This window comes from Centruroides sculpturatus, unplaced genomic scaffold (assembly GCF_000671375.1).
Source record: "Centruroides sculpturatus isolate CEXI.00-Female unplaced genomic scaffold, Cexi_2.0 scaffold180, whole genome shotgun sequence".
Taxonomy (NCBI): domain Eukaryota; kingdom Metazoa; phylum Arthropoda; class Arachnida; order Scorpiones; family Buthidae; genus Centruroides; species Centruroides sculpturatus.
In genome coordinates this window covers 635,427-663,199 of record NW_019384918.1, presented here as the reverse complement: position 1 = coordinate 663,199, position 27,773 = coordinate 635,427, and the positions used below count along the sequence as shown (strand labels likewise).

Below are 27,773 nucleotides of genomic sequence, written 5' to 3'. Positions count from 1 at the left end.
AAAAATCCCTACCGTTTACTATAAAATGTATTCTTTTACAATTAAAGAATATTGGCATTAACAGTCGATCCCCCCTATAACACTGTTGATAATCCGTTTTATGTGAATTCCATGTTGTACGAGTCACTTAGATTTTACAAATACGTGTGCCGGGTTGTGAACGGTTCACGTACTGTATTTGTAAAATCTAAGTGACTCGTACAACATGGAATTCATATAAAACGGAATAATCAAGTGTTATAGAGGGATCGACTGTATTTCCCTCTTATATGGATATCGAAATCGCGATTTAACCTTTAATTCTTTATTAACGCTTTAAGAAAATATAGAAAATTTTAGTTTAATTTGGAATTTTGCGTCTATTTATTCGAGTTTAAAAGGAAAAAATTAAAGTTTTTTTCTTGTTTGACCCAATTTTTTCTCCATTGAAAAAAAAATTCCAGACACGCTCGAGGCGCTTTGCAGAAAACACACCTTACTAAATAAAAAAAAATTATACCACGTTTTATCGTAATTATCTACGTAAATAAATCTCGATTTAGGATATTTTAACACTAATTTCTCCAACAAAAAAAAAATAATAAATTCCGAGAATCCCGGGATGACACGTTATCCTTGATCTTAGCGTGACCTGTATCGAGTCTGAAGAAGTAAAAATAAATATGGCGTATTTAAATTCTTCAGAATTTTAATAAACGAATATTTGCTTATCAATAAATTGCATAAAGATAATAGAAATGGAGAATCTTCCGTGTGATATCAGCAGAAAATATGCTCGGTCATTCCGTGACGTCAGAATGAAGAAGACGGGGGCGCTGCGGTAGTGCGACAAGGTAATACTGTAGTAACACTGACCCCGTGTATAAAGTATTGTTTGATTCGTTTCATGTGGAGGCGGTTGTTCCGGTGCTGGAAAATGGCGCCGGTTGCTCCAAAACAGATGGAAGTTAACATCAATAACCTCATTCAATCTAATAAAGTGATGATTTTTAGTAAATCCTACTGTCCTTTTTGTGTTAAGGTGAGTTTTACTCCATTGTTTCTTCAAATTTTTGACTGTTTTAGATATTTTTAGTGGTTGTTATACATACATTTATTCTTTACACGATTAAATTAAGTGTTCTTTTAGTTAAAATTTAAAAATGACAAACGAAAAATTCAACCGTATCGTTTGTATTGTGTACGAAGGTACGTATTGTTACGATTGACTTGCGTCATTTACAACAATACAATTAACAAGAGATTTTCAATCACGTGTTAAACCGTTCTGATCACGAAATTTTCTAGCGGATTTTAAGATACTACATATATATAATTCAATACAAACAATGATATAAAACATTACTGTATAGGGGCTATCCATAAATTACTTATTGAAATTTTCATTTCCCCTCCTCTCACCCAGTTTGTCCAAGTTTCTGTAACCTCTCCCCTCTTCGGTCGTCCACTAAAGCTCAACCCCCATCCCTTTGTCTTAGTTGTCTTAACCGCTACCCCTTCCTGCGCGGACGTTTATGGACAGCACCGTATAAATTTTAAATACGCAATACTATATAATTACGTACTGTAAAATATATAACGGTGATTGTATTAAAGTACCCTATTCGGTGCCGTGTAGAGAAATTTAGCCATCTAAATGCAAACTAATTTTGTACGGTTGCGCTTCTGGACGTGCGGAAGACAATTCTGTAAAACTAAATTGCTACCCAAAACTTACCGTTTCTAGCACGCTTCAATCTTAATCAGCGATATTTTTGGTTGCGGGGATACTTAAAAGTGTGGTTTATCGAGGATATGTTGCAAATTTGGCAGCCTTGAAAGACTTGCGTTGCATTTGAGAAGCATCGCAGAGTTCGGTTACGGTTGGCTGTCGAACACGCTATTACCTTCACGTTTTATACCTTTTAGAATGGGAGACTATATTAGCAGTATCCCTTTCATTGTTACGGTCTCTGTATAATGTGAGTGTCTTGTACAAGTAAAACTTTGTTTTTCATGGTAGGCCATGAGTTTTGGTGCTAAATTTTTTTCATTTGGACTGCTAAATTTCTTTCCAGACATTGTTGAATAGGGGTATTTCAATTAATGAATCCAAACAATACATTTTAGCATTATTGGTATTACTAAACTCTGAAGAAGCAACTTTCATGAATAGGCAAACTGTTTAATTGGAAATTTACAGTTAAATGGCAAATGTAATTTTACTTTTTATTCCTTCTGCTATTATGTATGATTCAGAACAGGCTTTCTATAGCCTAAAATTTAGAACTGAAATTTTATTAAATTATAAATTTATAGTAGTATAATAGACATTTTTACACAGTGACATAAGCATTATTTGAACTATCAAGAAAGAAAATTATTGGTACTATTATTCTATGTAAAATACAAATATTAATGACTATAGAATTTATTAGAAATAGATGAAAATATTATTTTTTTTCTAATTCTAGTTTTAATCTGTTTATGAATGTGTATTTTGGTTTAACTGTTATAAACATAGATGAATTATTAGCTAAAGAAATAATTATATATTTGTCGTTTAACATATTTTCAAATTAATTAATTAATTATTAATAACATATATAATAATAATTGATATTATTTCTGTTCTATACATAAAGTATTGGCATGGAATATTTTTTTTTGTGTAGGTGTGGAGTCTGGTTTTTGTTTCTAGTTAACTTTTCATATTTTTTTTGTTAATTTAGAATTTCCCCCTCTGTAATTTCCTGTGTTAACGTAGAATGTAAATTAGTCGCAAAATTGAGTTGTGTAATGAATGCAAATTATTTCTCAATAGAAAAAGTTTTATATAATCCTGATGTACCCCGCGTTTCTTTTATGCAGCGCTCAAGAAGCGCTTTACGGCGAACACGCTGAAACTGGTTTCTAATTGGCCAACACTGCTCGTGACATCGTTTTGCTACACTCTCGCTGCATAAAGAAACGCAGAGATACTATGTCATATATATTATTATGATCCTTTATATCATTGATAAAAACAGTAACTGGTTATACATTAAAAGATAAAATATCATATTTATCAAAAATTTAGTACATTAATATATGCTAATTAATTTTTATTTTATCATAAAAGAGGATAACTTGCTCACCTCAATGTAATTTTTCTATCATCATTCACGTCTGTTTACTTTTCTGATTACTACCTGCTTATAGATTTTTCAAAAAGATGATTGATTTTTTGACGTATATAATGATTAATAGCACTTTCATTATATATTACATAAAACGTATGCTTTAATTTTAACATATAACACTGCAATTTCTCTTTTATCTATGCAGCATGACTATTGGAGGACGATTTTATATAGGCCTAATACTTGTTAAGGTCAATTATTTGTTAATGCCGTAGCAGTTGAATCAAATAAGAATTTACTTAGCTTTAGATCGAAAAGCTTTTACTTTATTAGTTCATTCTTATATTAATTTAAGTAATTTAATCTTACTTTGTTTTATTTTATCTTTTTTATATTAGCAACATAATTCTGAAATGTAATTATTTAGAGATTTAATTTCTCAGTATGTATTTTTATGTGCGGGTTTCAAATATTTTATTGCGATATATAATTCTTTAAAATACGTATTACTAAATGTGTGCTTTGCATGACTTTCCAGAAAATGAAATATTTATCCAGGATGTTAGCTTAAATTGTGACTTCCTAGATAACTTATTTAAGTTTTTATATAATTTTTAAAAATCTCTATAGATTTAAATTACTCTGTTTATTATTTCTGAAATATTTGTCAAAAATTTGATTTGTATTATAAGAAATTTAAGATTTAGAATATTAGTGACTGTTTCTGCACTTAGTAATAGGTTTTTGCCCTTTCAAAGAGATAGAAATTTCCTTTTATTTGTTGTAAACAAATGTTTGATTTTTTTAAAATTTATTTGAAATACCTATATAAACATCTCAAAGCCAAACGATTGCCGTATTGTTTGGCTTTGGTTATTCGGAATACTATCGTCAAAATCTCTTAACAGTTGCAGACTATTTTTATTAGTTAAATTTTCTTCCGAATGCTTTATTTGAGTTTGAAATAAAATGAAATCGAGCAAGAAAACATCAATAGTACAATAATAACTTTTACATATTGAGACATGAATATTTACTGTTAATCTTTGATTTTTAGAAACAGGACTTTAATAACCTCATTTAAATAAAGTGTATTCCATCCTTAGAAGATTTATGTAGGTGTGTGTGTGTGTATATATATATAATATATAAAAATGGGAGTTTTATTTTGTCTAATCTTTTTACTTAATGTTTTATTTGTTTATTGCTTAAGATCATCTTTATCTAAAAAGTAATTTATAATAGAAATATGTATATAGATGCTCACCAATGGCCAAATTGGTAAAACCATTGAACACTGATAGCTCGTCACGGGTTCACATCTGACCAGCGGGTCAATTTATTTGGTTTTTCCAGATTTTCCTCATGTCTACAACTCAGTTTCCCCATAGAAATTTCTCCCAGAAGACACTCCCTCTTGGCAGATTGCCTAAGTGTTGCTTGCTATTATTTTATTTACTTAAATTGATTTATCATTTTCTTTTGTGACTATTTGGGGTAAAAAAAAACCAGTGAAATTTTTGGAAATTTCTTAATCATTTGATTTAAAAAATAACAACTTTAGGAAACATTAATTTTAATTCTGTTAAATATATTTTACAATGTACAAGTACTCTTTCGAAACATAACCATTTTTTAGACAAATAATATATTTAAGTCTCCATATAGTTCAATGAATAATTGTATTACTCGTCTGAGCTTTTTACAAGAATTATCAATTTACTTTGTTTGATATAAAATGGATAGAATATAAATCTGAAAAATGCTGATTCATGAATGAGTGTAAAAACTTGCGAAATTACAAACTACTATAATTCATAGAATCGTGTATACTGAAATTAAATACCTGATACTTGGATTTCTCCTTAATGAAAACATTTAACTTATATCAGCATAATGGTATATTTTAAAAATAAATTATCACTCGCTATATTTTCTTGCCAAGTTTTTACGATAAAATATTAAACTTATACCATTATCTAGAATGTTTGGGATATATAAATTACTGTATTTGGTAGTTTACTAAAGCCACACTTCATAAAACAGATGTATTTGCGAAGAGGTTAGAATAGAAGTAAAATGAAATTATTAGAGAAGTTGCGGCCGACATTTTCAACGTGAACGTCGAGCATGATTCCATTGATGTTCCAAACGCCATTGTCAAATTTCTAAGCTTACAAGAAGGCGGCACTGAACGTCCAACGTTTGCGTTTTTGCGTTGAAAACTTCGGCCGCAACCTCGCTATCATATAAATGTTTTCTCTTGTACATTTTAAATTTATTAAATAATTGAGAGCGGAGAAAAATTGAATTAAAATTTTTATAATTTGTTCTTAACAGGTAAAAAATCTATTCACTTCTTTTCCTGTCGAATACAATGCTTTAGAGTTGGATAAAATAGGTAAGTTTCTCGCGTTACATTTTTATATATTTTGTGAAAAGCATTTTATTGCTATTAATAAAATGTTAAAATTAATTTTATTATTTTATATATATCAAAAAAATTGCGCTTATATATACTTGTATGCAACGTGTTATTTTACCATAATTCAGCTCATTTGAAATTTTTTAAAATTGCAGTTGAAAGTGAAATAACAATAATTTAAATGTGTTAAATTAATTCCAGCAGAATATTTGAATTCTGAGCTTGATCTAAATTTCTAGGAAAGACAATATTAAATACTACTGCTTCTCAGAACACTAAATCATAGTTGAATGGTTATTTTCAGTCTGGAACATTTTTACAGCAGGTATAAAAACACCGATAGGTGAATACCCTGTTAATAGTTCTTAGCTTAATGATGACATGCTAACAATTCATCGCTAGTTTCTCTTGAAAAAATTTAAGTATATTTTCAGTTTGTCCCGATTCTGCTATTATACAAGCTTAATATTCAAAATTGATTTCAAAAACTACTACTTAATATTAAGAATGTATTAAACTTGCATAATACTTATTTAAAAATAGACATAAACTTATATGAATATTTAATTAGAATTAATAACTTATTTTTAAATAATTCATTTCGTAACTTTTTAAACATTAATTATAATGAAAGAGCATTTCAATTTATAACTTCTAATTAAACCGAGTGCTGTAAGTCTAATAATTCAATAAAATAAATGTTAAACAAATAAATACGAATTTTATGTAAAGATATTAGTGATGGGATGATGCAAAAATTTCTCCCACTTTCGATACCGATTCCTATTCTTTTGAATACACAGTACTTTCTAAAGTTAATTTTCTAAACTAAAATAAATGATTTGCATTACGAGCACGGTACATTCATTAATTAATAAACATTAAGCTGAAGAATAGAAAGTGATTGGGAAATTTAGAATCAGTCTTTCGAAAGAAACGTGAAAATTCTCCATTTTATATGTTGATACGCATGCTTTTATCGTATACTACAAAATAAATTTGTAATCTTATTCGAATAAAGTTAGTATTGCTACATTATCCTCAAAGAAATTACAGCTAATTCCCTTTTTACTCAAAGAATTGCCCCATCACATTCCTTAGCATCGCCATCTTTGGAAACTGCTTCATTAGCCAATGCCATGATTGCAGGGAGGAGAAGATAAATGAGAAGATGCCCATTATGAGAAGCTTGAGGAAAAAAATGCATGTCTTGTAAATGATTTAATTTCATCGTATTTAATACTAAATGAGGTTTAGCAAGTGAGCAAATATCATCATAAGTTAACCAATTTTTGAATTCATTCACTCAGCCATGAATATCTAGACCGATTTGTCTTGAAAAATCAATTTTTTTTTAACTCAAAACAGCATTAAACTTAGAGCGAACAAGTAATTTTACTCAGAATTGTGTGAATTGCATTTGAAAATTCGACGTACTACAGCATCTGTGAATCATCACAAACTTTCATGATTATAATGAGAGTCGTTTTATCATTATAAGTAAACATACTAAATAATAGATACAATTTTATATAATATTGTTTCAATTAAAATATAATTTTATTTACATTTCAAATTGTTTTGCTGCAAAATGTCCCACAAACTTTGCTTTTAATATACAGGGTGTAACAGAAAGGTGTGTAAAACAACCTATATACATGTATACAGAATACAGATTGCTGGTCAACCCGGTCAGATGACAACTCTAAAGTCACCCTATCTCCCCTAAAATGGGAACAGTTTAACCATGACAGACGTCACATACTTTCTGCTTTGTCGACACGAAAGTATCCAATAAACTAATATTTAATTGTTAATATCGTAATTTAAAAAATTTTTAATCTTTTGAGTGAAACAAGTAATTAATTTTCTTTATGAAATGTGGAAGAATCTGAGATTTTCTCGATTCCGATTAATTGTCCCATCACTAAAAGATAAGTTTTACGTCATAAATAACAGTTCATTTTTAATATTATCATACACCAAATCAGAAGAATAGTTTCAATAGTAGTCATAATGTTGAGATGATTCAGATAATTTATTTTTATAAAAGCTATTATTATTAATCATTCATTTTAATTATTGATTTTCTCTCCTATAATAAGTGTATTATTATGTAAGATTTAAAAATTATTATTATATATTCTTATTACATTTTATTTTTATAAAATTAGATAAGATTATAAGTATAACTAGAATATGATAATGTAAAATATAAATTCTATAATATGATGATGCATTTTATATTTATAGTTTAAATATCTGTGTGTGAAGAGTTCTGTTATATTTTGTGTGATGCTTATCATTGAACAAGATGCTTTCTTTTTCTAATAATTTTGTACTTTTGATTAACGGGATTACAGTAGAGCATTGATTATCCGACTCAATTGGGGACTCAGATTGGTCGGATAACCGAAAAGAAGGAAAAAAATACATTATTAGTATAGTATATTAGAATATTAGTATATCCCATGTAATTAGTTTATTAATATATCGCTATTAACCAACTTCGCATTGAATTTTCATCGATGTTTAGCCTAACAAATTTTTTTAAAATAATAATCGTCGCTATTGTGTCGTTAAAAATTATTTTTAAATTATTTTATTGCTCACGAAACAAACAACCACTCATAATTAGAAAATTAAGTCTCGTTTAAATATTGGCCTCCCTTCAATGGTCGAGCCATTGATGTCAGTTAAAACACGCAAAAATTTAACAAAAATAATATTAAAGGAGCCAAGACATAGCCAAATATTGTAATGCCGCATCACTAGCGGACATTTGAAATTTGCCGACTGGAACGGTCGGTTAACCGATGTGACGGTTAATCGGGGGTCGGATAATCGATGCTCTACTGTATTTCTTTATTGTTAAATGTGGGAATTTCATATTATATTTTCTCAAAAAAATATATACTAAATTACTAATTTGCAATTTAAAATATTTGATCTTATACATTGGCATAAATTGTATGAATTAGTGAAAAATATGAGAAGAAATAAACTATATAACTTCTAATTGAGCATTTATTATTGGATTGAAAATTGTCTTTTTTGTATTAAAATTTTCTTATGACTGCTAAAAGCAGAAAAATTTCAATTAAAAATTAAATTATCGCGAATTGTCGGATTTAGTTTGGTAATAGGTGGCGGAGTCACAACACTTGAAAAAATTTTCGGTTCTTATCGCTATGTACATTCAGAACTTTATTTGGGTCAGCTTCATTAAAGTAATAAATTTTGTGTCAGAAACAGCATAAATATTTTAAACCCAGAAGCTGGTTCCCTAAAGAAGTTAAGATCTAATTTCAATTTATCATTGTTTTTTCTAAGTTAACCGGACAAAAAGAATTTCAAAACGTAAATATTTCAGGCTTGTTCTTTTCATTTTTAATGATAAATGAAGAACGCTTTATAAATATTATTGCTGCAAAGATAGCTAAATAACTGAATGGAAAATATGTATTTAAATTTGCAAATAAATTATTTTTTTCTATTATTTAATTTGTTGAAAATACAGAAATGTGAAATGTTTGCACAATACTTGAATAAATGTAAATACCCTGCACTGAGGTGATGTACAGTACTGTACGTAATAAACAAGGGAGCAAGCCGAATTTCAACGGGAGCTCTGTGCTTCAGATATACTAATAATATATTCTAATAATACTAATATATTATAAAAATAGCAGATTGTCATTGGCAATGGCAAAAGAGTGGAAACATCATTCACACTTGTTCGCTGAAAGTCCATTGTTTGCCTAACGTAACAGCCAAACAGAAAGTCCGTTGTTCACAACGTCCGTTATTCGAGGCGTACGTTATATGACGCACCACTGTATTCACTTTTAAAAAAAAGAAGTTTTACTTTATAGAGTAAAAGGTTATTAGCATTTGCATTTTTTAATGTAATGTAATTTAGTAAGCTGTAACTTGAATGATTGATTGAGCATTCAGAGTATGTCTTCATTTTATTTTAAAATCAGATTGATAGTGAAACCTCTTATAAATGTGTGGATTTCAAAAGATTAAAATGAATTGATAAGCTAGATCAATTCATTTTAATCTTTTGATCAGAAGGAATAATCTTTTTTGGAAATACTTAAGAATTATACATAAGCAATTAAATAAAAAAAATAGGTTAAACTGCTTTGTCAAATTAGTTATATATGTGAGAAACGGGGCTGTAGGGGGTCCCTATCAACCACTTAATCGGCTACAGTCTGGCAAAGACTGCTCGCGTTGTCTGAGAATGGCTTTTAATGATGTAGAGGCCAAAGATCGCAAGATCTTAGACCTGTCAGGATGCTGACACCGGTTAAGATAAGTTTAGAATGATTTAAATTGCATCCTAACTTGTGATTTGTAACACGATTAATGAGTGGGAGGGTGAGAGGGTACGTTGATAGGTGTCTTTCACTCGATTTAAGACAGATAGACAGGTTAACAAATAACAAAACAGTTTAATAAAACTCTAATCTATGATCTACATAAGGATTATACAGTAGATGATTAAATGCGGTTAGATAAAAAATCTTACAAGGCGGTGACTATTCTAGTTCCTGTGCCGTGTGGGGCATGAATAATTTCTCAACATGGAGAGAGAGTTTACAGATATCTACTAATATCGCTAATATTAGTTGATAGTCGATGTGGCATTCGTTCTATCCTATGGGATCTTCATAGTCAATGAATGACGAGTCTTCTAGTTGTTGTTGTTTATGGGCCGAGGATGTTCATTTACGGATATCCGTGGTGATATGGCACCAAGTGTATAACTTCCTCTCTTCCTTATGACAAATGTCCTGAACTCCTGGTGTCTTGTCCTTTTTATGTTATTTGCGTGGGAACCTGGTCATGTGATCATCAGTTATTTAGAATACGAAGGTTACTTTCTCGGCTGTTAGTTCCACAATGACTTTCATTGACATAATGGAGTCGCTTAATTTGCTCTCCTTTCACAATTGGTTGTTATCATTTCACAACTGACTGTTAAAATTCTCATCTATTTGTTTACAGAGAAGTCATTCGATTTGTATCTGGTGCAATGTTTTTCTGACTATTGCGACGGAAATGATATAACAATCTTCTTTAAAAATGGATTTTAATATCCTCAAAAATCACGGCCCCGACATATATTTTAAAAAATGATTAATGTATAATATGATTTTTAAGACATTAAAATAAATTATAATTCCACAGATGATGGTCCAGAACTCCAGAAAATACTATCGGGAATGACAGGAAAATCTACTGTACCTCAAGTGTTTGTAAACAAAGTTTTTATTGGTGGTTGCGATGACACATTTCAAGCACACAGTGAAGGAAGATTGAAACAACTTTTACAGATTGAAACTGAGCAAGAAAACTATGATTTTGATCTTGTTATTGTGGGTGGTGGTTCAGGAGGAATTTCTGCTGCAAAAGTAAGTAATGTGAAAAAGGAAAAATGTTTTCAAATAAAATTTTTTTTAACTAAAAAAATTGCACTGAATTATATAATTATTTAACATTTATAGCAGAGTTGTTATCGAAATATAAAAGTAGACGTTTTGTATTTTTTATTTGAACTATATTTTATTTGTTTTACTTTATGACGACTCCATTTTCTCCTTAATTATTATACATTGTTCAAAACAGTTACAGGATGTTACAATATCAGTTTCAGAAGAAAAAATTGACAGTCATTTTGATTCTAAGATGTACATATACTGTAGATTCTTGTTAGAATCAGCCTCTGTAATACTATGTTCGCACACAATCCACGACTCACTTCGATCTCAATTTACCTACAATTTGGATTGTGACTGTCACTAGTCGAACGTCGTGCTGTTCAAACAGGCAGTCCACTCGAGAAGAACCTGGTTATTACACACTGTAAGGAACCAAGTCCGAGCGTTATTTTTATTTTGCTTTTATTATATTTTGTTTGGGGCTTATGTTTAGTTAGGACGAAGGTTTCCTCACCCATCACCTTAGAAAGTTAAAAAAGAGAAGATAAAACCAACTCACCGACAACGCAACGAAAGCGCCATAGCTAGCAACTGTACTCACATGCACGCCCGAGCGGCAGATAGTAAGCCCGCACTGAAAGGGGGGAAAAGACCCTACAGACTTTTAGGAGACTTGTTAAACCTTAAAGGAAACATCCTGATAATTGTTTAAGAAAAGACTGTAAAAGGTTAACAATGTATTGTCGGGAATTTAGCTACCAGATAAACAAGAAAAAAAGTGAATGTTACGTATAAGTATGTAAATGAGGGGAGTGTCTCACTTAGAAACTGTGACGTCACCTCAGACTATAAATAGCGTAGCTCAAATGAAGAAAGGAGAGGTGAGCTCCTGAAAGGATCAAGCGTAGTCTGCTGGTAGCAGTGAACGAGGTGTCCAATAGGAAATAGTCCAAAGTGTTGGCAGTTTCGATTTGTGGATCGAGGAATAGGAAAGTCTTGAGTTAGAAAAAAAGGTTCCTAGTATAATTGAGGTGATGGTTAGGATTTGTAGTTGTAAGCTCATTTACATACTTATACGTAACATTCACTTTTTTCTTGTTTATCTGGTAGCTAAATTCCCGACAATACTTTGTTAACCTTTTACAGTCTTTTCTTAAACAATTATCGGGATGTTTCCTTTAAGGTTTAACAAGTCTCCTAAAAGTCTGTAGGGTCTTTTCCCCCCTTTCAGTGCGGGCTTACTATCTGCCGCTCGAGCGTGCATGTGAGTGCAGTTGCTAGCTATGGCGCTTTCGTTGCGTTGTCGGTGAGTTGGTTTTATCTTCTCTTTTTTAACTTTCTAAGGTGATGGGTGAGGAAACCTTCGTCCTAACTAAACATAAGCCCCAAACAAAATATAATAAAAGCAAAATAAAAATAACACTCGGACTTGGTTCCTTACAACACGATCATAAAACTGACATAACTATGCGGTAAGTCACAAACACCAACAAACAAAATGGAAGTTTTGGTTAGAAATAAATACTTTTTCTTGTTATATATTTAATAATAGACAGATGTCATCGTCTCTCCAGATGTCTTTTTTATTTCTCTGTCGATAGCCTAACATGTGTTCCGCAGCCATCTTGTATTTTCTCGCGTGCGTGGGATTGTGGGATCTCTCTTATGACTGGATCTAGTTTCGAGAACTCTCTCCAGTCGATCACTATTGAACCTCGTTTCAGTCGGGAGAGGTCATACCACGGCATAGTCGTCGACCTTGGTCGCAATCTAGATCAAAATGCTCAGTGCAAATGGGGTATTAGGGGCAGGAAGCCCTGATTTAACCATACATGAACTTCCAACACAAACTGGAAGTCATGTAATTTCAATTAAAAAAGTTTCCTTGGAAAAGAGTTAGATGACCCAGCATGACTCTATTGTTAACAGGAAAATTATGATGTTCAGGGGACAAGCTGCCACTAATTTGAGGTGGAGAGCATATATTTGAAATTAAATAAATTAAAAATATGATTAAAAATTGCAGCCTGGCATTGTAATAATGTCACAATAAATGATTGCTCATTGAGTTTGAATAAATTGATGAAAACAGTCACCAACATGAGAATCTTTTGTATAGAAAATGTTTTATTACAATTCATCAATTTCACTATTGCTTCCTTCATTCTTATTACTTGTAAAAATTTGAATTAATAAGTATTAGGACATTTCAAATAAATCCCCAAAATAGATGTTGCGTTAAAGAATATACGATCCTTTCATATAATATGCTGTTGCCAGATGAAAATTCTTAAACCTGAAAAAGATAGCCAAATTCTAAATACGAAAATCCAGCTAAATTTATTGTTTTATTAAGATTTCTACAAAATGTAATATTCTAGGTACAAACATGGTTAGTTTTTGACATAATCACTGTAAAGATTGAGACATTTGTCATACATGTAGACGAGCTTTCCATCCCTTCTTCATGGAATGTTTCCACCAGTGAATTGAGATGATTTTAACAACGTTGTTTTGAACATTGTCATTAGTCTCAAACTTCTGCCCTCCTAGCCACTTTTTCTGTTCAGGAAAGAGGTGGAAGTTACTCGGTGCCAAATCAGGGCTATATGCTGGGTTTCTTAAGATGGTGATGAACTTCCAACCAGCTTGGAACTTTTTAATGTTTGAAGACTTCCACCTTTTTCCTGAATTGAAAACATGGCTAGGAGGGCAGAAGTTTGAGACTAATGACTATCTTCAAAACAACGTTGTTAAAGCCATCTCAATTCACTGGCGGCAACATTCTATGAAGAAGGGATGGAAAAGCTCGTCCACAGATATGACAAATGCCTCGATCTTTACGGTGATTATGTCGAAAAGTAACCATGTCTGTACCTAACTTTTGGTAATAAATTCATTTTGTTATTTACACTTGTCTTTTTTTTATGGACCATCGGAGGTTGAAAAAACCGCTCTCGTACAATATAGTATAGGCTTTTTGCTAGGACGCCAAAAATTGGTGATATTAACTGATCATTTGCACTAACAAGAATCTGCTGCCTGTTGTAAAATCATCTGAGTAATGTTATTTTGTTCGTGCTAGAAATACTGTTGTATTAGTTGCAGAATATCATGCACAATATTACAGACTTACGAATAGTTATCGTTATAATTATTAATAAAATTTTTCTATTGTCAAGAAATTTTAAATTGCTGTACAGTTTTTTTGAAAAAATTGAGTTAGCAGGGTTTTATTGTATTTAATAATAATACTTGTTTGTAATAATATGAATATTTGTTTTTCAGACTGCTTCTACCTTAGGAAAGAGAGTAGCAGTTTTGGATTTTGTGAAACCTTCCCCAATTGGAACATCTTGGGGTAAAATTTTAATTTTTAACTTATATTTTTAGTTAAATCCTAAAATTATGTATGTATGTAGCTTAGCTTATTATGCTTATTTACTTATGTTTTAAATTAGTTGCTCAATTTAAATAATTTCTCATTTGCAAACACATTATTTTGTTAAGAAATGTACTTTAGTTAATTTTGGAACTGCATTATGACATTTAATTTACTTAGTTCTCTGTAAGATTGACAATGTAAGCACTACTTTGGACTAAACATCTTTGTTATGGAAATGGCAATTTAGGAAATAATCTATTTAATGGTGATTTATGAAATAAAGATGTTCGACAAGATAGCATTGTTTTGTACTAAACAGTTTCAGAAGAGTGAGAAAAAATACTTTACTATCATGTGATATCATATTTAATCGTAAATTATTGAATTATTTTGTAACGGTAATAAAACTATGAAGAACTGTGTTATCCTGTGTCTGTATTTATATTTAAATGTTGGTGATATATATTACACCGGTGTTTCTCAACCTCTAACGAATCGCCGCCCCCTTCACTACAAAATTCCGATGCTGAGGGCCGAGGCTAACGCCAAATTCGTACTGCATCGAATAGACTAGTGACTAGTATAATGTTATTTGTTTAATTATTGTACAATATAACGAATAAAATATCTAATTATTCTTAATATAATGTTTTACTATATCACCCAGAAAATTATTTTTCGCCCTTAAAATATAAATTGTTACTAATCGCCCCCTCAACATGGAAAAACGCCCACGTGGGGGCGATATCGCTCCGTTGAGAAACACTGTATTACACTATTCTCCGTGTACTATTACGTTATCATCTCAAAACAAATATAAATGCAGTTCAAAAAAAGGAATGTTAATGCTTTTCTCCATGTTGCTTGAATGATTTATAATTAACTAATTTGAATGGAAACTTAAAATGAGATATTGATATTCATAGAGGAAATTTAATTATCGACACTTGCAATACTAATATCAATGGTCTTTACAGCATTAATCTCTGCAGTTTTCCATTAAAAACATTAAAGCAGTATTTTCATATATTTTATGTATCATTCATATTTAGTTTATTGGTAAATGTTTTAAATTTACATATTTAGTTTTGTCAGATATTAAAAAAAATTAACAAATATTAAAAAATTATAATAAGTTATAATGAAATTAATTTCAGATTTATTTAATATTTAGGATTAGGTGGAACATGTGTTAATGTTGGTTGCATTCCTAAGAAACTGATGCATCAAGCTGCAATACTTGGTAAGTCTGTTACATAAATAGTTTATTTATTATAATTAAATTGTGACGGCATGCTAAAAACTTTAATGTCTAGTTTACTGTATTTTTGAAGATCTTTCTCAACTAAAATTGACATTGTTTTGCTTTTTTTTTTTTCTCCAGGTCAATCAATTAAAGACGCAAGACATTATGGTTGGGAAATTCCAGATGGTAAGTTTTTTTTTTAATATCTACTTGTTTATAAGTTGTGTGTGTATGTATATGAAATAGAAATATATAATTCATAATACATAAAACAGGAATATCTTAATTATTCACATTGTCTTATGATAAAATGCTAATTATGACGGATTTCTGTCTTTTGTCTGAATATGTAGTACCCGTAATTTAATTGGTATCGTTGAATAATAACAGTTATTATTCATAAATAAAACACTTGTGATTACTGAACTTCCAATACATATGGTTTCATAGATTGTTGATTATCAGAAAAATTGCTTATAGGCACTGATACTTTCATAAATAAAAATGATTTATAAGATTCATATAAACAGCTTTTGTCCAATAGATGCTGCTGATTAAGGATATTCAATTTCAAAATAAATTAAAGAAAATAACAGAATAAAGGAAATGATGGATGAAATGTTTGTATACAGCAGGCAAATTATTACATTTGCACTATAGATAATGTTTGAGTTTAATTTCTTCTCATTATATAACAGGCTAATACACTGAGTGGCCAAAAGATTAGAGACACACTCTAATAACGAGTTGGTCCACCTTTAGCTCTGATCACAGTTGATATTCTTCTTTGTATGGATTCAACAAGTTACTGATACCGTTGCTGAGGAACGTTGGCCCCGTGCTAACATAATTTCAGCTCTAAGTTGGGTCAGATTGGATGGTGGCGTTTCCAAGCTTTGAAGTGATCTTTCGACTTTGTCACACAAATGCTCCATAGGATTGAGCTGTCCATAGAAGCAGGTTAAACTATGATTGATGTTCCTCAAACCAATTTGAGACCAATCAAGCACAGTGACAAAATGCATTGTCCTGCTGAAAGTGACCATCTCCATCAGGGAACATTACAGCCATAAATGAGGGTACGTGATCGGCAATGATGTTGACGTAAGCTGTTCTATTCAGAGATGTGTCCACAAATATCAAGGGATCCAGTGAACTCCAGGAAAACATTCCCCACACCATAATTCCACTGCCACCAGACTGAAGAGTTGTCATTTGGCAAGAGGGGTCCATGAATTCATGCTGTTTGCACCATATTCTGATCCTGCCATCTGCATGATGGAGCAGGAAATGAGATTCACCGGACCAGGCTACTTTTTTCCAGTGTCCTCAAGTGACCAATTTCATTGTTCCTAGTCCCACAACAGGCACCTTTTCCTATTTTTCTGTGATACCAAAGGCACTCTTGATGGTCTCCTGATGCTAAAGCCCATCCTTTAAAAAGTGTGTTTTGTTGTGTGTTGAAATATGCTTTGTGATGCAAGTGCATTGAATTCAGTTGTAATTTGTCGTGTTATTGTCTTTCACCTCTCTCATTCACCAATCTTTTTCGACCAGAATTGTCCTTATCGCTTGAAGTTTTTTTCTCAACTGCCACTCTCTATACACCCGAGTTACTGTTGGGCGAGAAAATCCTAAGAGAGTTATCGTTTCAGAGATGCTGACACCAGCTCTTTTTGCACCGACGATCATCCCTCGTTCAAAATCACTTAAATCTTTCGTCTTTCCCATTTTGACATTAACTTCCATGATAACTACATTGTCCAAAGCTGAGCATACCTTACATAAGCAACTCTGCATTGTTATGTCACTCTACATCACCATTGGACTGATTTACTTTCAAATAAGGGGTGTGTGTAATTTTTTGGCCACTTGGTGTATATTTTATTAGCCATATTCTCTTCATTTGTTACTTTTCTTACATTAATTTGAACAATAAAAACTAAAACGTATGTATACTTATCAGTTACCCTCTATTATTTTCAATCTCATATTATTAATGTTACACAAATTTGTAAATTTTATTTTATTTTAAAAACTTTTCTTTTTTTTAAATTAAGCTAAATATCATATTTACTTGTGTATAAGATGAGATTTTCATTCATTTTGCACTGCTTCGAAAACCCAGGTAGTCCTATACGCACGAGCAAAGGATTCTTTGCATTGCTCTCGAGTTCATTCTTACCACGTGCATTGTACCGGTGCCAGTCCTTTTGCCCCAGTTCCAAATAAATTTTTTTTTTTTAAGATCTGTGGTTATTTGGTCTAAAACCCAAAGTGTTTTTGCGATAATTTCTGTGAACCATGTGTAGTTCATGCTGCCATTATAGGTCTACAGTCTATTTATCATAAGTTGGCACCTACTATAAACAAATTAAGACACTCCCCTTTGTTTATAAGTTTAATCCTACGTCCACCAATTAAAACCACTGTGCATCTCATTCGTTTGCAGAAAATAGTTTGTTATTTCTAAAATCATTAATGAAATACAGGTCACTTAGCAATGATTATAAATGTAGTTATTTCTTATTAGTTAAATTGTTATTTTTAAGGAATACAGTAGAGCATCGATTATCCAAATACCGATCAACCGAAACATTGGTTAACTGAAAGCGTTCCATTCAACAAATTCAAATTTCCGCTAGTGCTGTGGCGCTGCAGCACTCCCTCCCTCCCTCCCTGCGAACCTAAACTATAGGCCTACTTTAATATACTACTTTGTGAGGTATGTATTTGTAAGACATGTGATACAAAATATATACAGTACAGTTTTGTGTTTAATATATTTTTTTTGTAAATGATCAGTTATCCGAGCAACCCCAGTACCGAATTGTTTTGGATAATCGATGCTCTGCTGTATTAGCACATTCCGAATCATTAAGAAATTAACTTTTTCTGGTCTTGTGCATTATAATGTTTTTGGTTTTATTTTCCATTCATCACATATTAAGGCAAACATGGTTGTTTGCCTTAATACATGCATTTGATAGTAATTGATTTGTGATTAAACGAAATAAAATTAGAATTGTATTAATAAATTTAATTTTCTTTATTTTGATCTCTAAAGTCACATCTTGTCCTATATGCGTGATCATCTTACAAAATTCTATTGTATTATTAGAGAAGCTTTATGCTGTGATTGTAGAACCGATAGTTTCATAAAGATTATGTTGCAGAGCTTCATATGTGAGATAAATTTTCCTACATATTTGATTAAAATGCTGCTTTAGAGAGAGCATATTGGGTGCATTTCCTAACGAAGCCACTTTGTTAAAAGACAGTTAAGCTACTTCTGCTTTAAGAAACCCACTGTAGTGCTAGTGCAGGTTCACAAGCACTGAAGACAGAAGTTAAGATGGTTGCCACCATAAATTATACATATATGTTATACTGTACCTCAAATGAAAATTGTGACAGAAAAATTAGAAATGCAATTCCACAATCTTCTGTTTCAACATAAACATTTTCACATTTATTAATAATGGCAAGTGCACATGTTCTATTATTATTGTTTACCATATAGGTAATTGCATTTTTATGCAATATTAAATTTTCTTGATCAGCTACCTGCGATATTTTATAGTCTCGGCCGCATTTCTGCATTGTTTCAAACTAAACATTTTTATTAATACCAAACAACATATACAAAGAGCCAAACAATGCCGAGTAGCTGAGGTATAGAAGTGTTTCGTGTGGATATCAATCAAAGCCTTTCGAAGCTTGCAAATGTATAAAGTACCCTCCAGCAGCTTTACTAGGAAACTTGTCCATTGTCTGTAACTTGGTACTGGTTTGTGAAAAATTTTAAATGTAGAATCACAAGAAATCTAATAAGTTTTTCTAATAAAAAAATTAAATTTGTTTTTAAAACTTGAGATACTTTTTAAATAATAGTAATAGTATAATAACTTTTGATGTGCCACTTAAGATCAGAAAATTAGGAAAGTTAGAATGAAGGGAGTAACTGACAGTGATATTAGAAATTTGAAAAGACTGTGCAAACTGAGTTGTAATCACCAAATTCTTGGAAAAGTTGCCACTGAAATACAAATTGATCTTGTCTAAAAGTTATACAAGGAATAGTGAGAGAGAGCACAAAAACTGCTAGATATTACATTAGAAAGTCTTATGGCTAATAACTAGATAAATGATTCTACAGTTGATTTAAAATTGCTAAGAAATACAAAGACATTTTCCACAAAGTATGCTTAATGGGAAAGCAAAAAGAAGAGATATTTGTAGCTTAAGTTACATGATATAATCATGTAAGCTAGTAGATTGGGGAAATTGGATGTATTAAAATAGTTTATCCATTCAACTTGAATTGCAGCCCAGAGATACAAGGAAGTTATGGTAGCTCGTAAACAGGAAGAAAAGCTGCAAAAGTGGTGAAAGAACTAAAGAAAATGATGATAATTCTTGCAGAAGCTAATAAGGAAATTGGGGACATTTTTGCAGTTCTTCCAGATGCGCATTAAATGGTTTATTTTATCGTATAATTAATAGAGAGTACGATTATTTTCTGATATTTATTCACTGCGAATTGCATAATTTGGAAATATTGTATTGGATTTACATAAGATTGACTGCGTCAATTTGAATTCCTGTATTTTAATAAAATTGTCGTGTTATGAACCTGTATGTAATATACAATCTTCTGCACATTTTGAAGCAACAATACATGAATTGATTAATCATATTCTATAATAAAGGGAATTGAATAGCCTTATAATTGTGAGTTTCATTTGGTAACATCAAATAAATTGTTGAATTGTTTTTAATTTATGCAAGCGAGTTGTTTTCAGATTATGTAATATTAATATGAAACAATTATTATACATTTTGAAATTTTATATTTAGTTAAGCATAATTGGGAAGCAATGAAAAATGCCATACAAGATCATATACACTCCCTAAATTGGAAATACAGAGTAGCTCTAAGAGAGAATGGTGCAAAGTATATTAATGGTTACGGACAGTTTGTTAGTCCTCACAAACTGCAGGTATGAGAAATATATATTTATTTAATTTCTTATTAAGTTTCTTATATTACTACTAAAGAATTGAAAGTATAACTTTTATTTACAGGTAACTGATAAAAGAGGAAAAGAAACATTTATCACTACAGATAAGGTCATTATTGCAACAGGAGAACGACCTCGTTATCCGGATTGTCCCGGAGCTAAGGAATACGGAATAACCAGGTAATAGTTTATTGTAATAGACTGTTATGATCACTGGTATTAAATAAGTGCAATTATTTAAATATGAAAAGATAGAAGAAAATATGATAGTTACTCTACTTACTCTACACAGAATTATATGTAAATACTGACTGTTGATTTCGAGGAACAAAGTATTTATTTGTTGCTTGTATATTTAATATCATAAATTTTATAGAAAATTAGACTTTTAGTGATGTTCATTGGTTCATATTTTTTAATTTAGCATATATTTTATGATAATAAACATATCTAATATTTTATGTCTAAATATGAGACTGGTTTGTGATCCACATTTATTGCAGCAATGAATAAAATACTTGAACCATCATTTTTCAGATTTGAAGTTGAAACTTTATATACAGAAGTTTTCAAAAGTAAATAAAATACACAACAAATCCTTACTTAATATCGTCGATAGATTATTAGAAACTGCATCATTAAGTGAAAACAGCATATACCGAAACCAATTTTACTATAATAAATACAGAACATAAACAAAATATAATTTTGTTTATATTCTGTTTTGAATTGTTTGCAACGTCAAACATTTATTTTTTGTCTCGTAGAAACAATTTTACTGTTTACGAAGAAAATTCAACGACAATAATTGTGATTACAAATGTACTCGTATCCATCCTCAACGATGTAACAACATCAGTTTTAAAGACATGTTATATCTTTTAAAATAGAGCTTGACGAATCACCTTCATTGTTACCATTTTAAATTGATAAAATTTATAAAGCATTTAGAAATCTGTAACAAATAACTAAAGAAATAAATACTGTTTCTTTTCATCCTGTTTAGATATCAAATTTAAGTAAATCTATTCTTGTATTCTTGGTTTTTTTTAATCTTTTCATCATTTTAATATACAGTAATACCTCGACTTACGTCACCCCGACTTACACAAACTCGGAGTTATGCGATTTTCAAATCGTGTTGATTCGCCTTTTCTTTGAGCGCCAAGCAACTCTCGATTACTCAATCCCCTCACACTATTATTTGGCTTACATGTTCAGACGTGTCGCGTGGAATCGACACATAGCCACAATTTATTTTGTGTTATTTATTTCTGTGTTTGTTATATCTACAGAGACTTGAGAGACTATGTAGTGATTTCTTCTAACTGTGAACGAATCAAAAGACAAGATAAGATTAACGAGAACATTTATTAACTTACATACATCCAACTTGGGTTTTACACAAATTGTGAAATTATACCCCTACTTACGTGAATTTGACTTACGCGGTTATTGCTCGGTCCCACCTATCACATAAGTTCGGGGTATCACTGTACTTAATATGGATTTAGACAGATAATGGATAGAACCACATTATCCTGAAAAATTTCTAATTATTTGAATTTGATTTAAGTTCATTTCACTCAGAGGCAGATCCATGTATTAGCCATTGTAGCCGCCATTTTATTCGTGCATAGTCATGGCACATCATCATAAACAAGAATATTTTAATTATACTCCTTATAAAATTTATAATTAATTCATCTAGAACAGCGTTTCTCAAAGTGGGCGATAACGCCCCCTTGTGGGCGCTGGAGGCTTTCAGGGGGGCAGTAGAAGGCTCAAACAGCATTGGGGGGCGTTAAGGAAATATAGAGGGGCGACAGCAGACAAATTCTATATATAAAAATTTGACGGAATATATATAAAATGTTGACATTTTATATATTTTTTATTTTTTATTGAAGGTCACAACTTGAATATTTCTAACACATTGACTTTTATTTTAGCTCAGCGTTTCTCAAAGTAAGCAATAACGCCCCCTTCTGGCGTGATGAATAGATCTATGATAGAGGCAGGGTATTGAACGGTGACCAAAGGCAAAATTGGGGCTGATAAGAGGAAACATTGCGTTTAATGGTTTCCAGATGATGAGAACAATGCACAGTAAGGGCACAAAGTGTGATATTCATAGAAAAGTTTTCATAAGAATATTTCCAATCCTTTTCTCACACAAGAGAAAATGGGTTAGGGGGCGTTGGGTATAACTTTATGGAACAAAGGGGGCGGTGGATCGAAAAAGTTTGAGAATCACTGATCTAGAATACAAGAAAATAAGGATGATATATAAATTTTTCTCTTTAGTAATAAACAACTACATTTTCCACTTTAATGGCATAAATTAAACTGAATCGAATATTTATTAAAGATTTGTTTTTATTATTTTTTCAGTGACGATTTATTTTCACTATCGTACTGTCCTGGAAGAACGTTAGTGATTGGTGCATCTTATGTAGCTTTAGAATGTGCTGGATTTCTCCATGGAATTGGATTAGATGTCACCGTTATGGTGCGCTCTATTTTACTACGTGGTTTTGATCAAGAGATGGCTAATAGAATAGGCGATTACATGGAAAAAGAAGGAATTAAATTTATTCGAAAATGTATCCCAGAAAAGGTAAATCGGGGCGAATTTTATGCAGAGTTAAAATTTATATGAATTAAACTATTGTAATTATAGATTGAATGTCTAGAAAATGGACAACCTGGACGTTTAAAAGTAACTGGTAAAATGGTTGAAACCAGTGAAGAAGTAGTTGATGAATACAATACTGTAAGTTAAATTATTTTTCTATAACTTTGATTCTTTAGCTATTACTGGAGACTATATTTTAATTTATGTTTATAGCAAATGTAGGATGTCCCAAAAGTTTCCTTTCTCAATCTTTCTAAACTTTTTCGTTAATAAAACATGACCTGTGTGCACAAAGTATAAAAGAACAAAATGTATACAATCCATCAACTGTACTCAGAAATTTTAAGAGTAGATACTGGAAGTATCCATCCTCCATCTGGAGGCAAATATCCACTCCATGACATATATCTACTCATTTATTGCAGCATTGTTTGTCTGATAGCCACTGTGCTTGCTGAAATGTGTTTCAAGTCATCCTAATTGCAGAAATTATTTACACAAATGCTATCCTTTAGAAACCCCCATTAAAAAAAATGGTGAATTTCAATAAAAAATGGCTGACAATATTTACGCGATAAAATAGTTTGGACACAATAGACATTTTAGTTTCTACTATCACCAGGAACGACAATCTTCCATTACAGAGACAAACTTTCATTAGAAGCTATGCCTCTGTAAAGGTGTGTGGTGTTTGTTGCCGTCACCCAATACCGAGTTTGTCAGGAAATCAAATCCAAGAAAGGTTTATTTTCACATTGTGAAAATAAACCTTTCTTATTATGAAATTCCTTTTCTAAGTGGAAAGCTTTTCAACAAAATTTGGTGCAGAGTTTGAACCTCATTCAAAACCTCACACCTCTGTGAAAATAAGCAAAACAGTTTAAGAAGATCTATGTATTTTATTGTGTAAATACATAGCCATTTTGAATAAAAGTACATCTCTGCATTTGGGACTATTGTTTCTGGTTATTGGACATAATGAAAAGTGAAAGCATTTTAAATTTCTCCTATGTATTTTATGTAGACAAAACTATATTTTTAATGTATTTTTCATTTTTATAATATACCAAGATCACAATTAAAATGCATTTTATATAACTGTTTATTTTTAGGTTATTTTTGCAATTGGAAGGAATGCGTGTACAACTGACATAGGATTGGAAAAAGTGGGAGTTAATATCAATCCTAAGTAAGTATTCTAAGAAAAATTTTTAATGCTTAATGTAAACTGTTTTTTTTTTACACTCAAAACATTAAGAAAGTTATTGCTTCAGTGAATCAATAGCGATCGCAATACTTACCCGGGCATGTTGCAACACTTTGTCTGCAACTTAAACTGCGTCCACACACCATTTTTCAATAAGATGGCACATCACCATATTGGACCTTGATGCAAGGTACATGGCACCATTTGGAATATTGATGGAATGTTTTGCAAATCACTAATGGTGCATATATCAAATGTTTATAACATTGATTCTTTAATAAAAGAAACTTTGGAAAATATAGATTCTTAAAATTCTAATTTAGTAATCCTATATGTGTTACCATAAATTTCATTACAGGATAAAGTTGTACAAATAATTTTTGGACATCTTGTATTATGTACAGTGGTAACGAGTCTTTCTCCAGTAGTTTATTTCAAAAGTAATTGGGCGTTGTAGACTGTAGACTTTTAGCTGATGCATGCTGTGTGTTGTGCTCAAACGATACGAATATCCTCCAGCCCGTCTATTAAACTGCATTGTTGTAATCTTAGCCCCTACAACATTGTCAATTACAAAGTTGTAGCACGTGAAAAAATATATACTATTACCCTTTAGTGCATCCTGAAACAGGTTGTCAAATATTAAAGGTAAATGCTTCACTGCAAAACACAACTGTAATGTAAAAGTGGTTGACTAAGCTGTGTTAGGTTTACATTGGCAGTGATATGATTAGGTTAGTGCTGTTTTGTATAATGATGATTGTTATTTTCTATTAGATCTGATCATTTGCATATTTGTATCACTGCTAATTAAACCTAATTGCTTAGTCAACCACACCCACATTGCATTTCTATTATGCAGTGAAGCATTTATTTATTATATTTGATTACTGTTTCAGGATCTCTCTTGATATTTTGGAATGTACTAGAAGGTAATAGTATATATATTTCATGGGCTAAAATTTTATAATGGGCAATGTTGCACTCTTTTCATTAGATGTTGAGATTACAACAGGAGGAGATGGAAATTTGCATTTGTTTTAAGCATTGTAGGCATTTAATTGTGCAATCACAGTATGCATCAGCAAATTTTTTGAAATAAATGGCCAGGGAGAGACTTGTTACCATCCTGTGTAAAATTTTGATTTTGCATTATTATGTAAAACATTTAGTTTAATTATCATAGAGTAATTAATTAATTTTTTGACCCTTTATACAGATCAGGGGTTATGATTTATCTTAATTTGATAATTTTTCTATTTGCTTTCTTGAACTTCTCTCTTCAACCTTCCAATAAATACTACTGTATATTTTCTTTTCTATAGAATTTAGTTAAGAAATTAAAGTAATTAACTGAAAATAATTTTGGTTTCAGAAATTTCAAGATTCCAGCCATTAATGAACAAACTAACATTCCAAATATTTATGCAATTGGAGATGTACTTGAAGGAAAACCCGAGCTTACTCCGGTGGCGATCGAAGCCGGGATGTTGTTAGCAAAAAGAATGTTTTCCGGAAGCAATATTCAAGTAAGAATTGATTAAAACAAACTATTAAAATGCGAATTTAAATCTTCAGAAGTTACGCTGTAAAATTTGGAATATTTTTTAATAAAAATTTGTGTATTTTTTGTAGTGTGATTATATAAATGTACCTACTACAGTGTTCACTCCGTTAGAATACGGATGCGTTGGTTATTCTGAAGAAGCAGCTATAGAAAAATTTGGACGTGATAACATTGAGGTATTAATTGACATTTTAAAATATGTTTTAAGATAAAAGTACAATTTTATAATTATTTATTTAAGTGAAAATGTTATAATTTATGAAGTATATTTGATTAAACATTTATATTTTTCAGGTCTACCATACACTATACACGCCTCTAGAATGGGAAATTGCTCATAGAGAACAAGTTGCCTGTTATGCAAAAATTATTTGTCTTCGAAACGAAAATGTAAAAGGACTATATTAAATTTAATAGTTATAGTTTTTAATTAAACAATTTAGAACTACCGGAAGAAGAAAAAAATTGCCCGGAGCGGAACTCGAACCCACAACTCCCGCTTACCGCGCCAGATACGTTGCCAATTACGCTACTCCGTAAATAAAATTATAAAATTGTATAAAATTAGCAAAATTTGGAATAATTCAGAAATTTGTTGTGCATTAATTAAAATCTCAATCACCACAGAACGAAAAAAAAAGAACAGAAAACATTTCACTTTCTAAAGCCATCGAAATAGTAATTAGCAGTTAATCTGTTCACTAATTTTATGTTAATCGGCATTAAAAAATGAGAGCGTTTTAATTTAATTCTACTAATAAATGAAAAATAAAAACAAATTAGAAAATGGTTTAAAATTCTTGAGCATATTTCAAGTCGAAATATCGGACAAATTACGAACGATTTAACATAAAATACAGTCTTTACAAGTTTTCGTAGATCTTTCGTAAACATTTGGACATTTCTCCTTATAATAGAATAATGTCTTGTATATAATTTCTGAAAATATAAATTAATGAATATTTTTTTTTAATTCTTGGTAAACAGAATCTTCAATCTTGTGATAATAAATTATAAACTGTTCTAACACTTACATTCAAAAATATTTATATGTTTTTAAGTTACTAAAAATAGGATTTATGAGAATTAAAAGAATCTAAAATTTTTCTTCGTAGGAAAAAATCATTGGTTTCCATTACTTGGGTCCAAATGCCGGAGAAGTCACTCAAGGATTTGCAGTAGCGATAAAGAAGGGCACAACAAAAGAGGAGTTAGATGCCACAATAGGCATACATCCAACTTGTGCAGAGGTAAATTTAAAATGACAAAACATAAATATATGCTTGTTACATTTAATAGTATTAATTATTATACATTCGTAAAATTTTATTCGTTTCAGTTATTCACAACTCTTAAAACAACAAAGTCATCGGGGGCCGAACTGTCAATGAAGGGATGCTGAAGTTAAATCCCCATTTCTCGAATCGATCCGTTCCTAACCTATTTGCAATTAAACTCAAATTAAAGCTTGATTTAATTAGGATATGGATCATTTTCGATTAATGGGGATACAATTTTCCTTTAAAAAAAACGAACACGACAGGTGACTAATTAGTATGATAACAGATCTCTAAACCTGAAGAGGGTGAGATTGGTTTGATGCATCTGTCCAGTTTGTTTTAACAGTTATAAATACAGCAAGCATGAAAAACCTTTACATCATTTAAAGTGTTTTATAGTTTCCGCTGGCGTTGTAAAATATTAATAAATATTTTTTGGAAACACTA

At 30.9% G+C, this 27,773-nt stretch overlaps 1 protein-coding gene across 1 annotated transcript; it reads left to right on the top strand.

Annotated features, from left to right (window-relative positions):
• The first annotated feature begins 824 nt into the window (after window positions 1–824).
• On the top strand, window positions 825–27,773 carry LOC111631818 (thioredoxin reductase 1, cytoplasmic-like). The gene is made up of 16 exons (XM_023376129.1): window positions 825–1,021; window positions 5,442–5,502; window positions 10,729–10,952; window positions 14,268–14,340; window positions 15,539–15,607; window positions 15,749–15,796; window positions 20,471–20,613; window positions 20,699–20,814; window positions 23,029–23,254; window positions 23,318–23,410; window positions 24,385–24,461; window positions 25,855–26,008; window positions 26,115–26,222; window positions 26,341–26,436; window positions 27,162–27,296; window positions 27,386–27,773. Exons 1-16 carry the CDS (start codon window positions 887–889, stop codon window positions 27,446–27,448), a joined length of 1,821 nt encoding a protein of 606 aa, XP_023231897.1. The 5' UTR covers window positions 825–886; the 3' UTR covers window positions 27,449–27,773.

What these genes read in the sequence shown, in the direction of transcription:
- LOC111631818 (XM_023376129.1), top strand. Translation starts at nt 887, where the DNA reads ATGTGGAGGCGGTTGTTCCGGTGCTGGAAAATGGCGCCGGTTGCTCCA. An exon ending in TTTAGAGTTGGATAAAATAG is followed by an intron (nt 5,503 to 10,728) that starts GTAAGTTTCTCG and finishes ATAATTCCACAG; the next exon opens with ATGATGGTCCAGAACTCCAG. An exon ending in GGAGTTAATATCAATCCTAA is followed by an intron (nt 24,462 to 25,854) that starts GTAAGTATTCTA and finishes TTTTGGTTTCAG; the next exon opens with AAATTTCAAGATTCCAGCCA.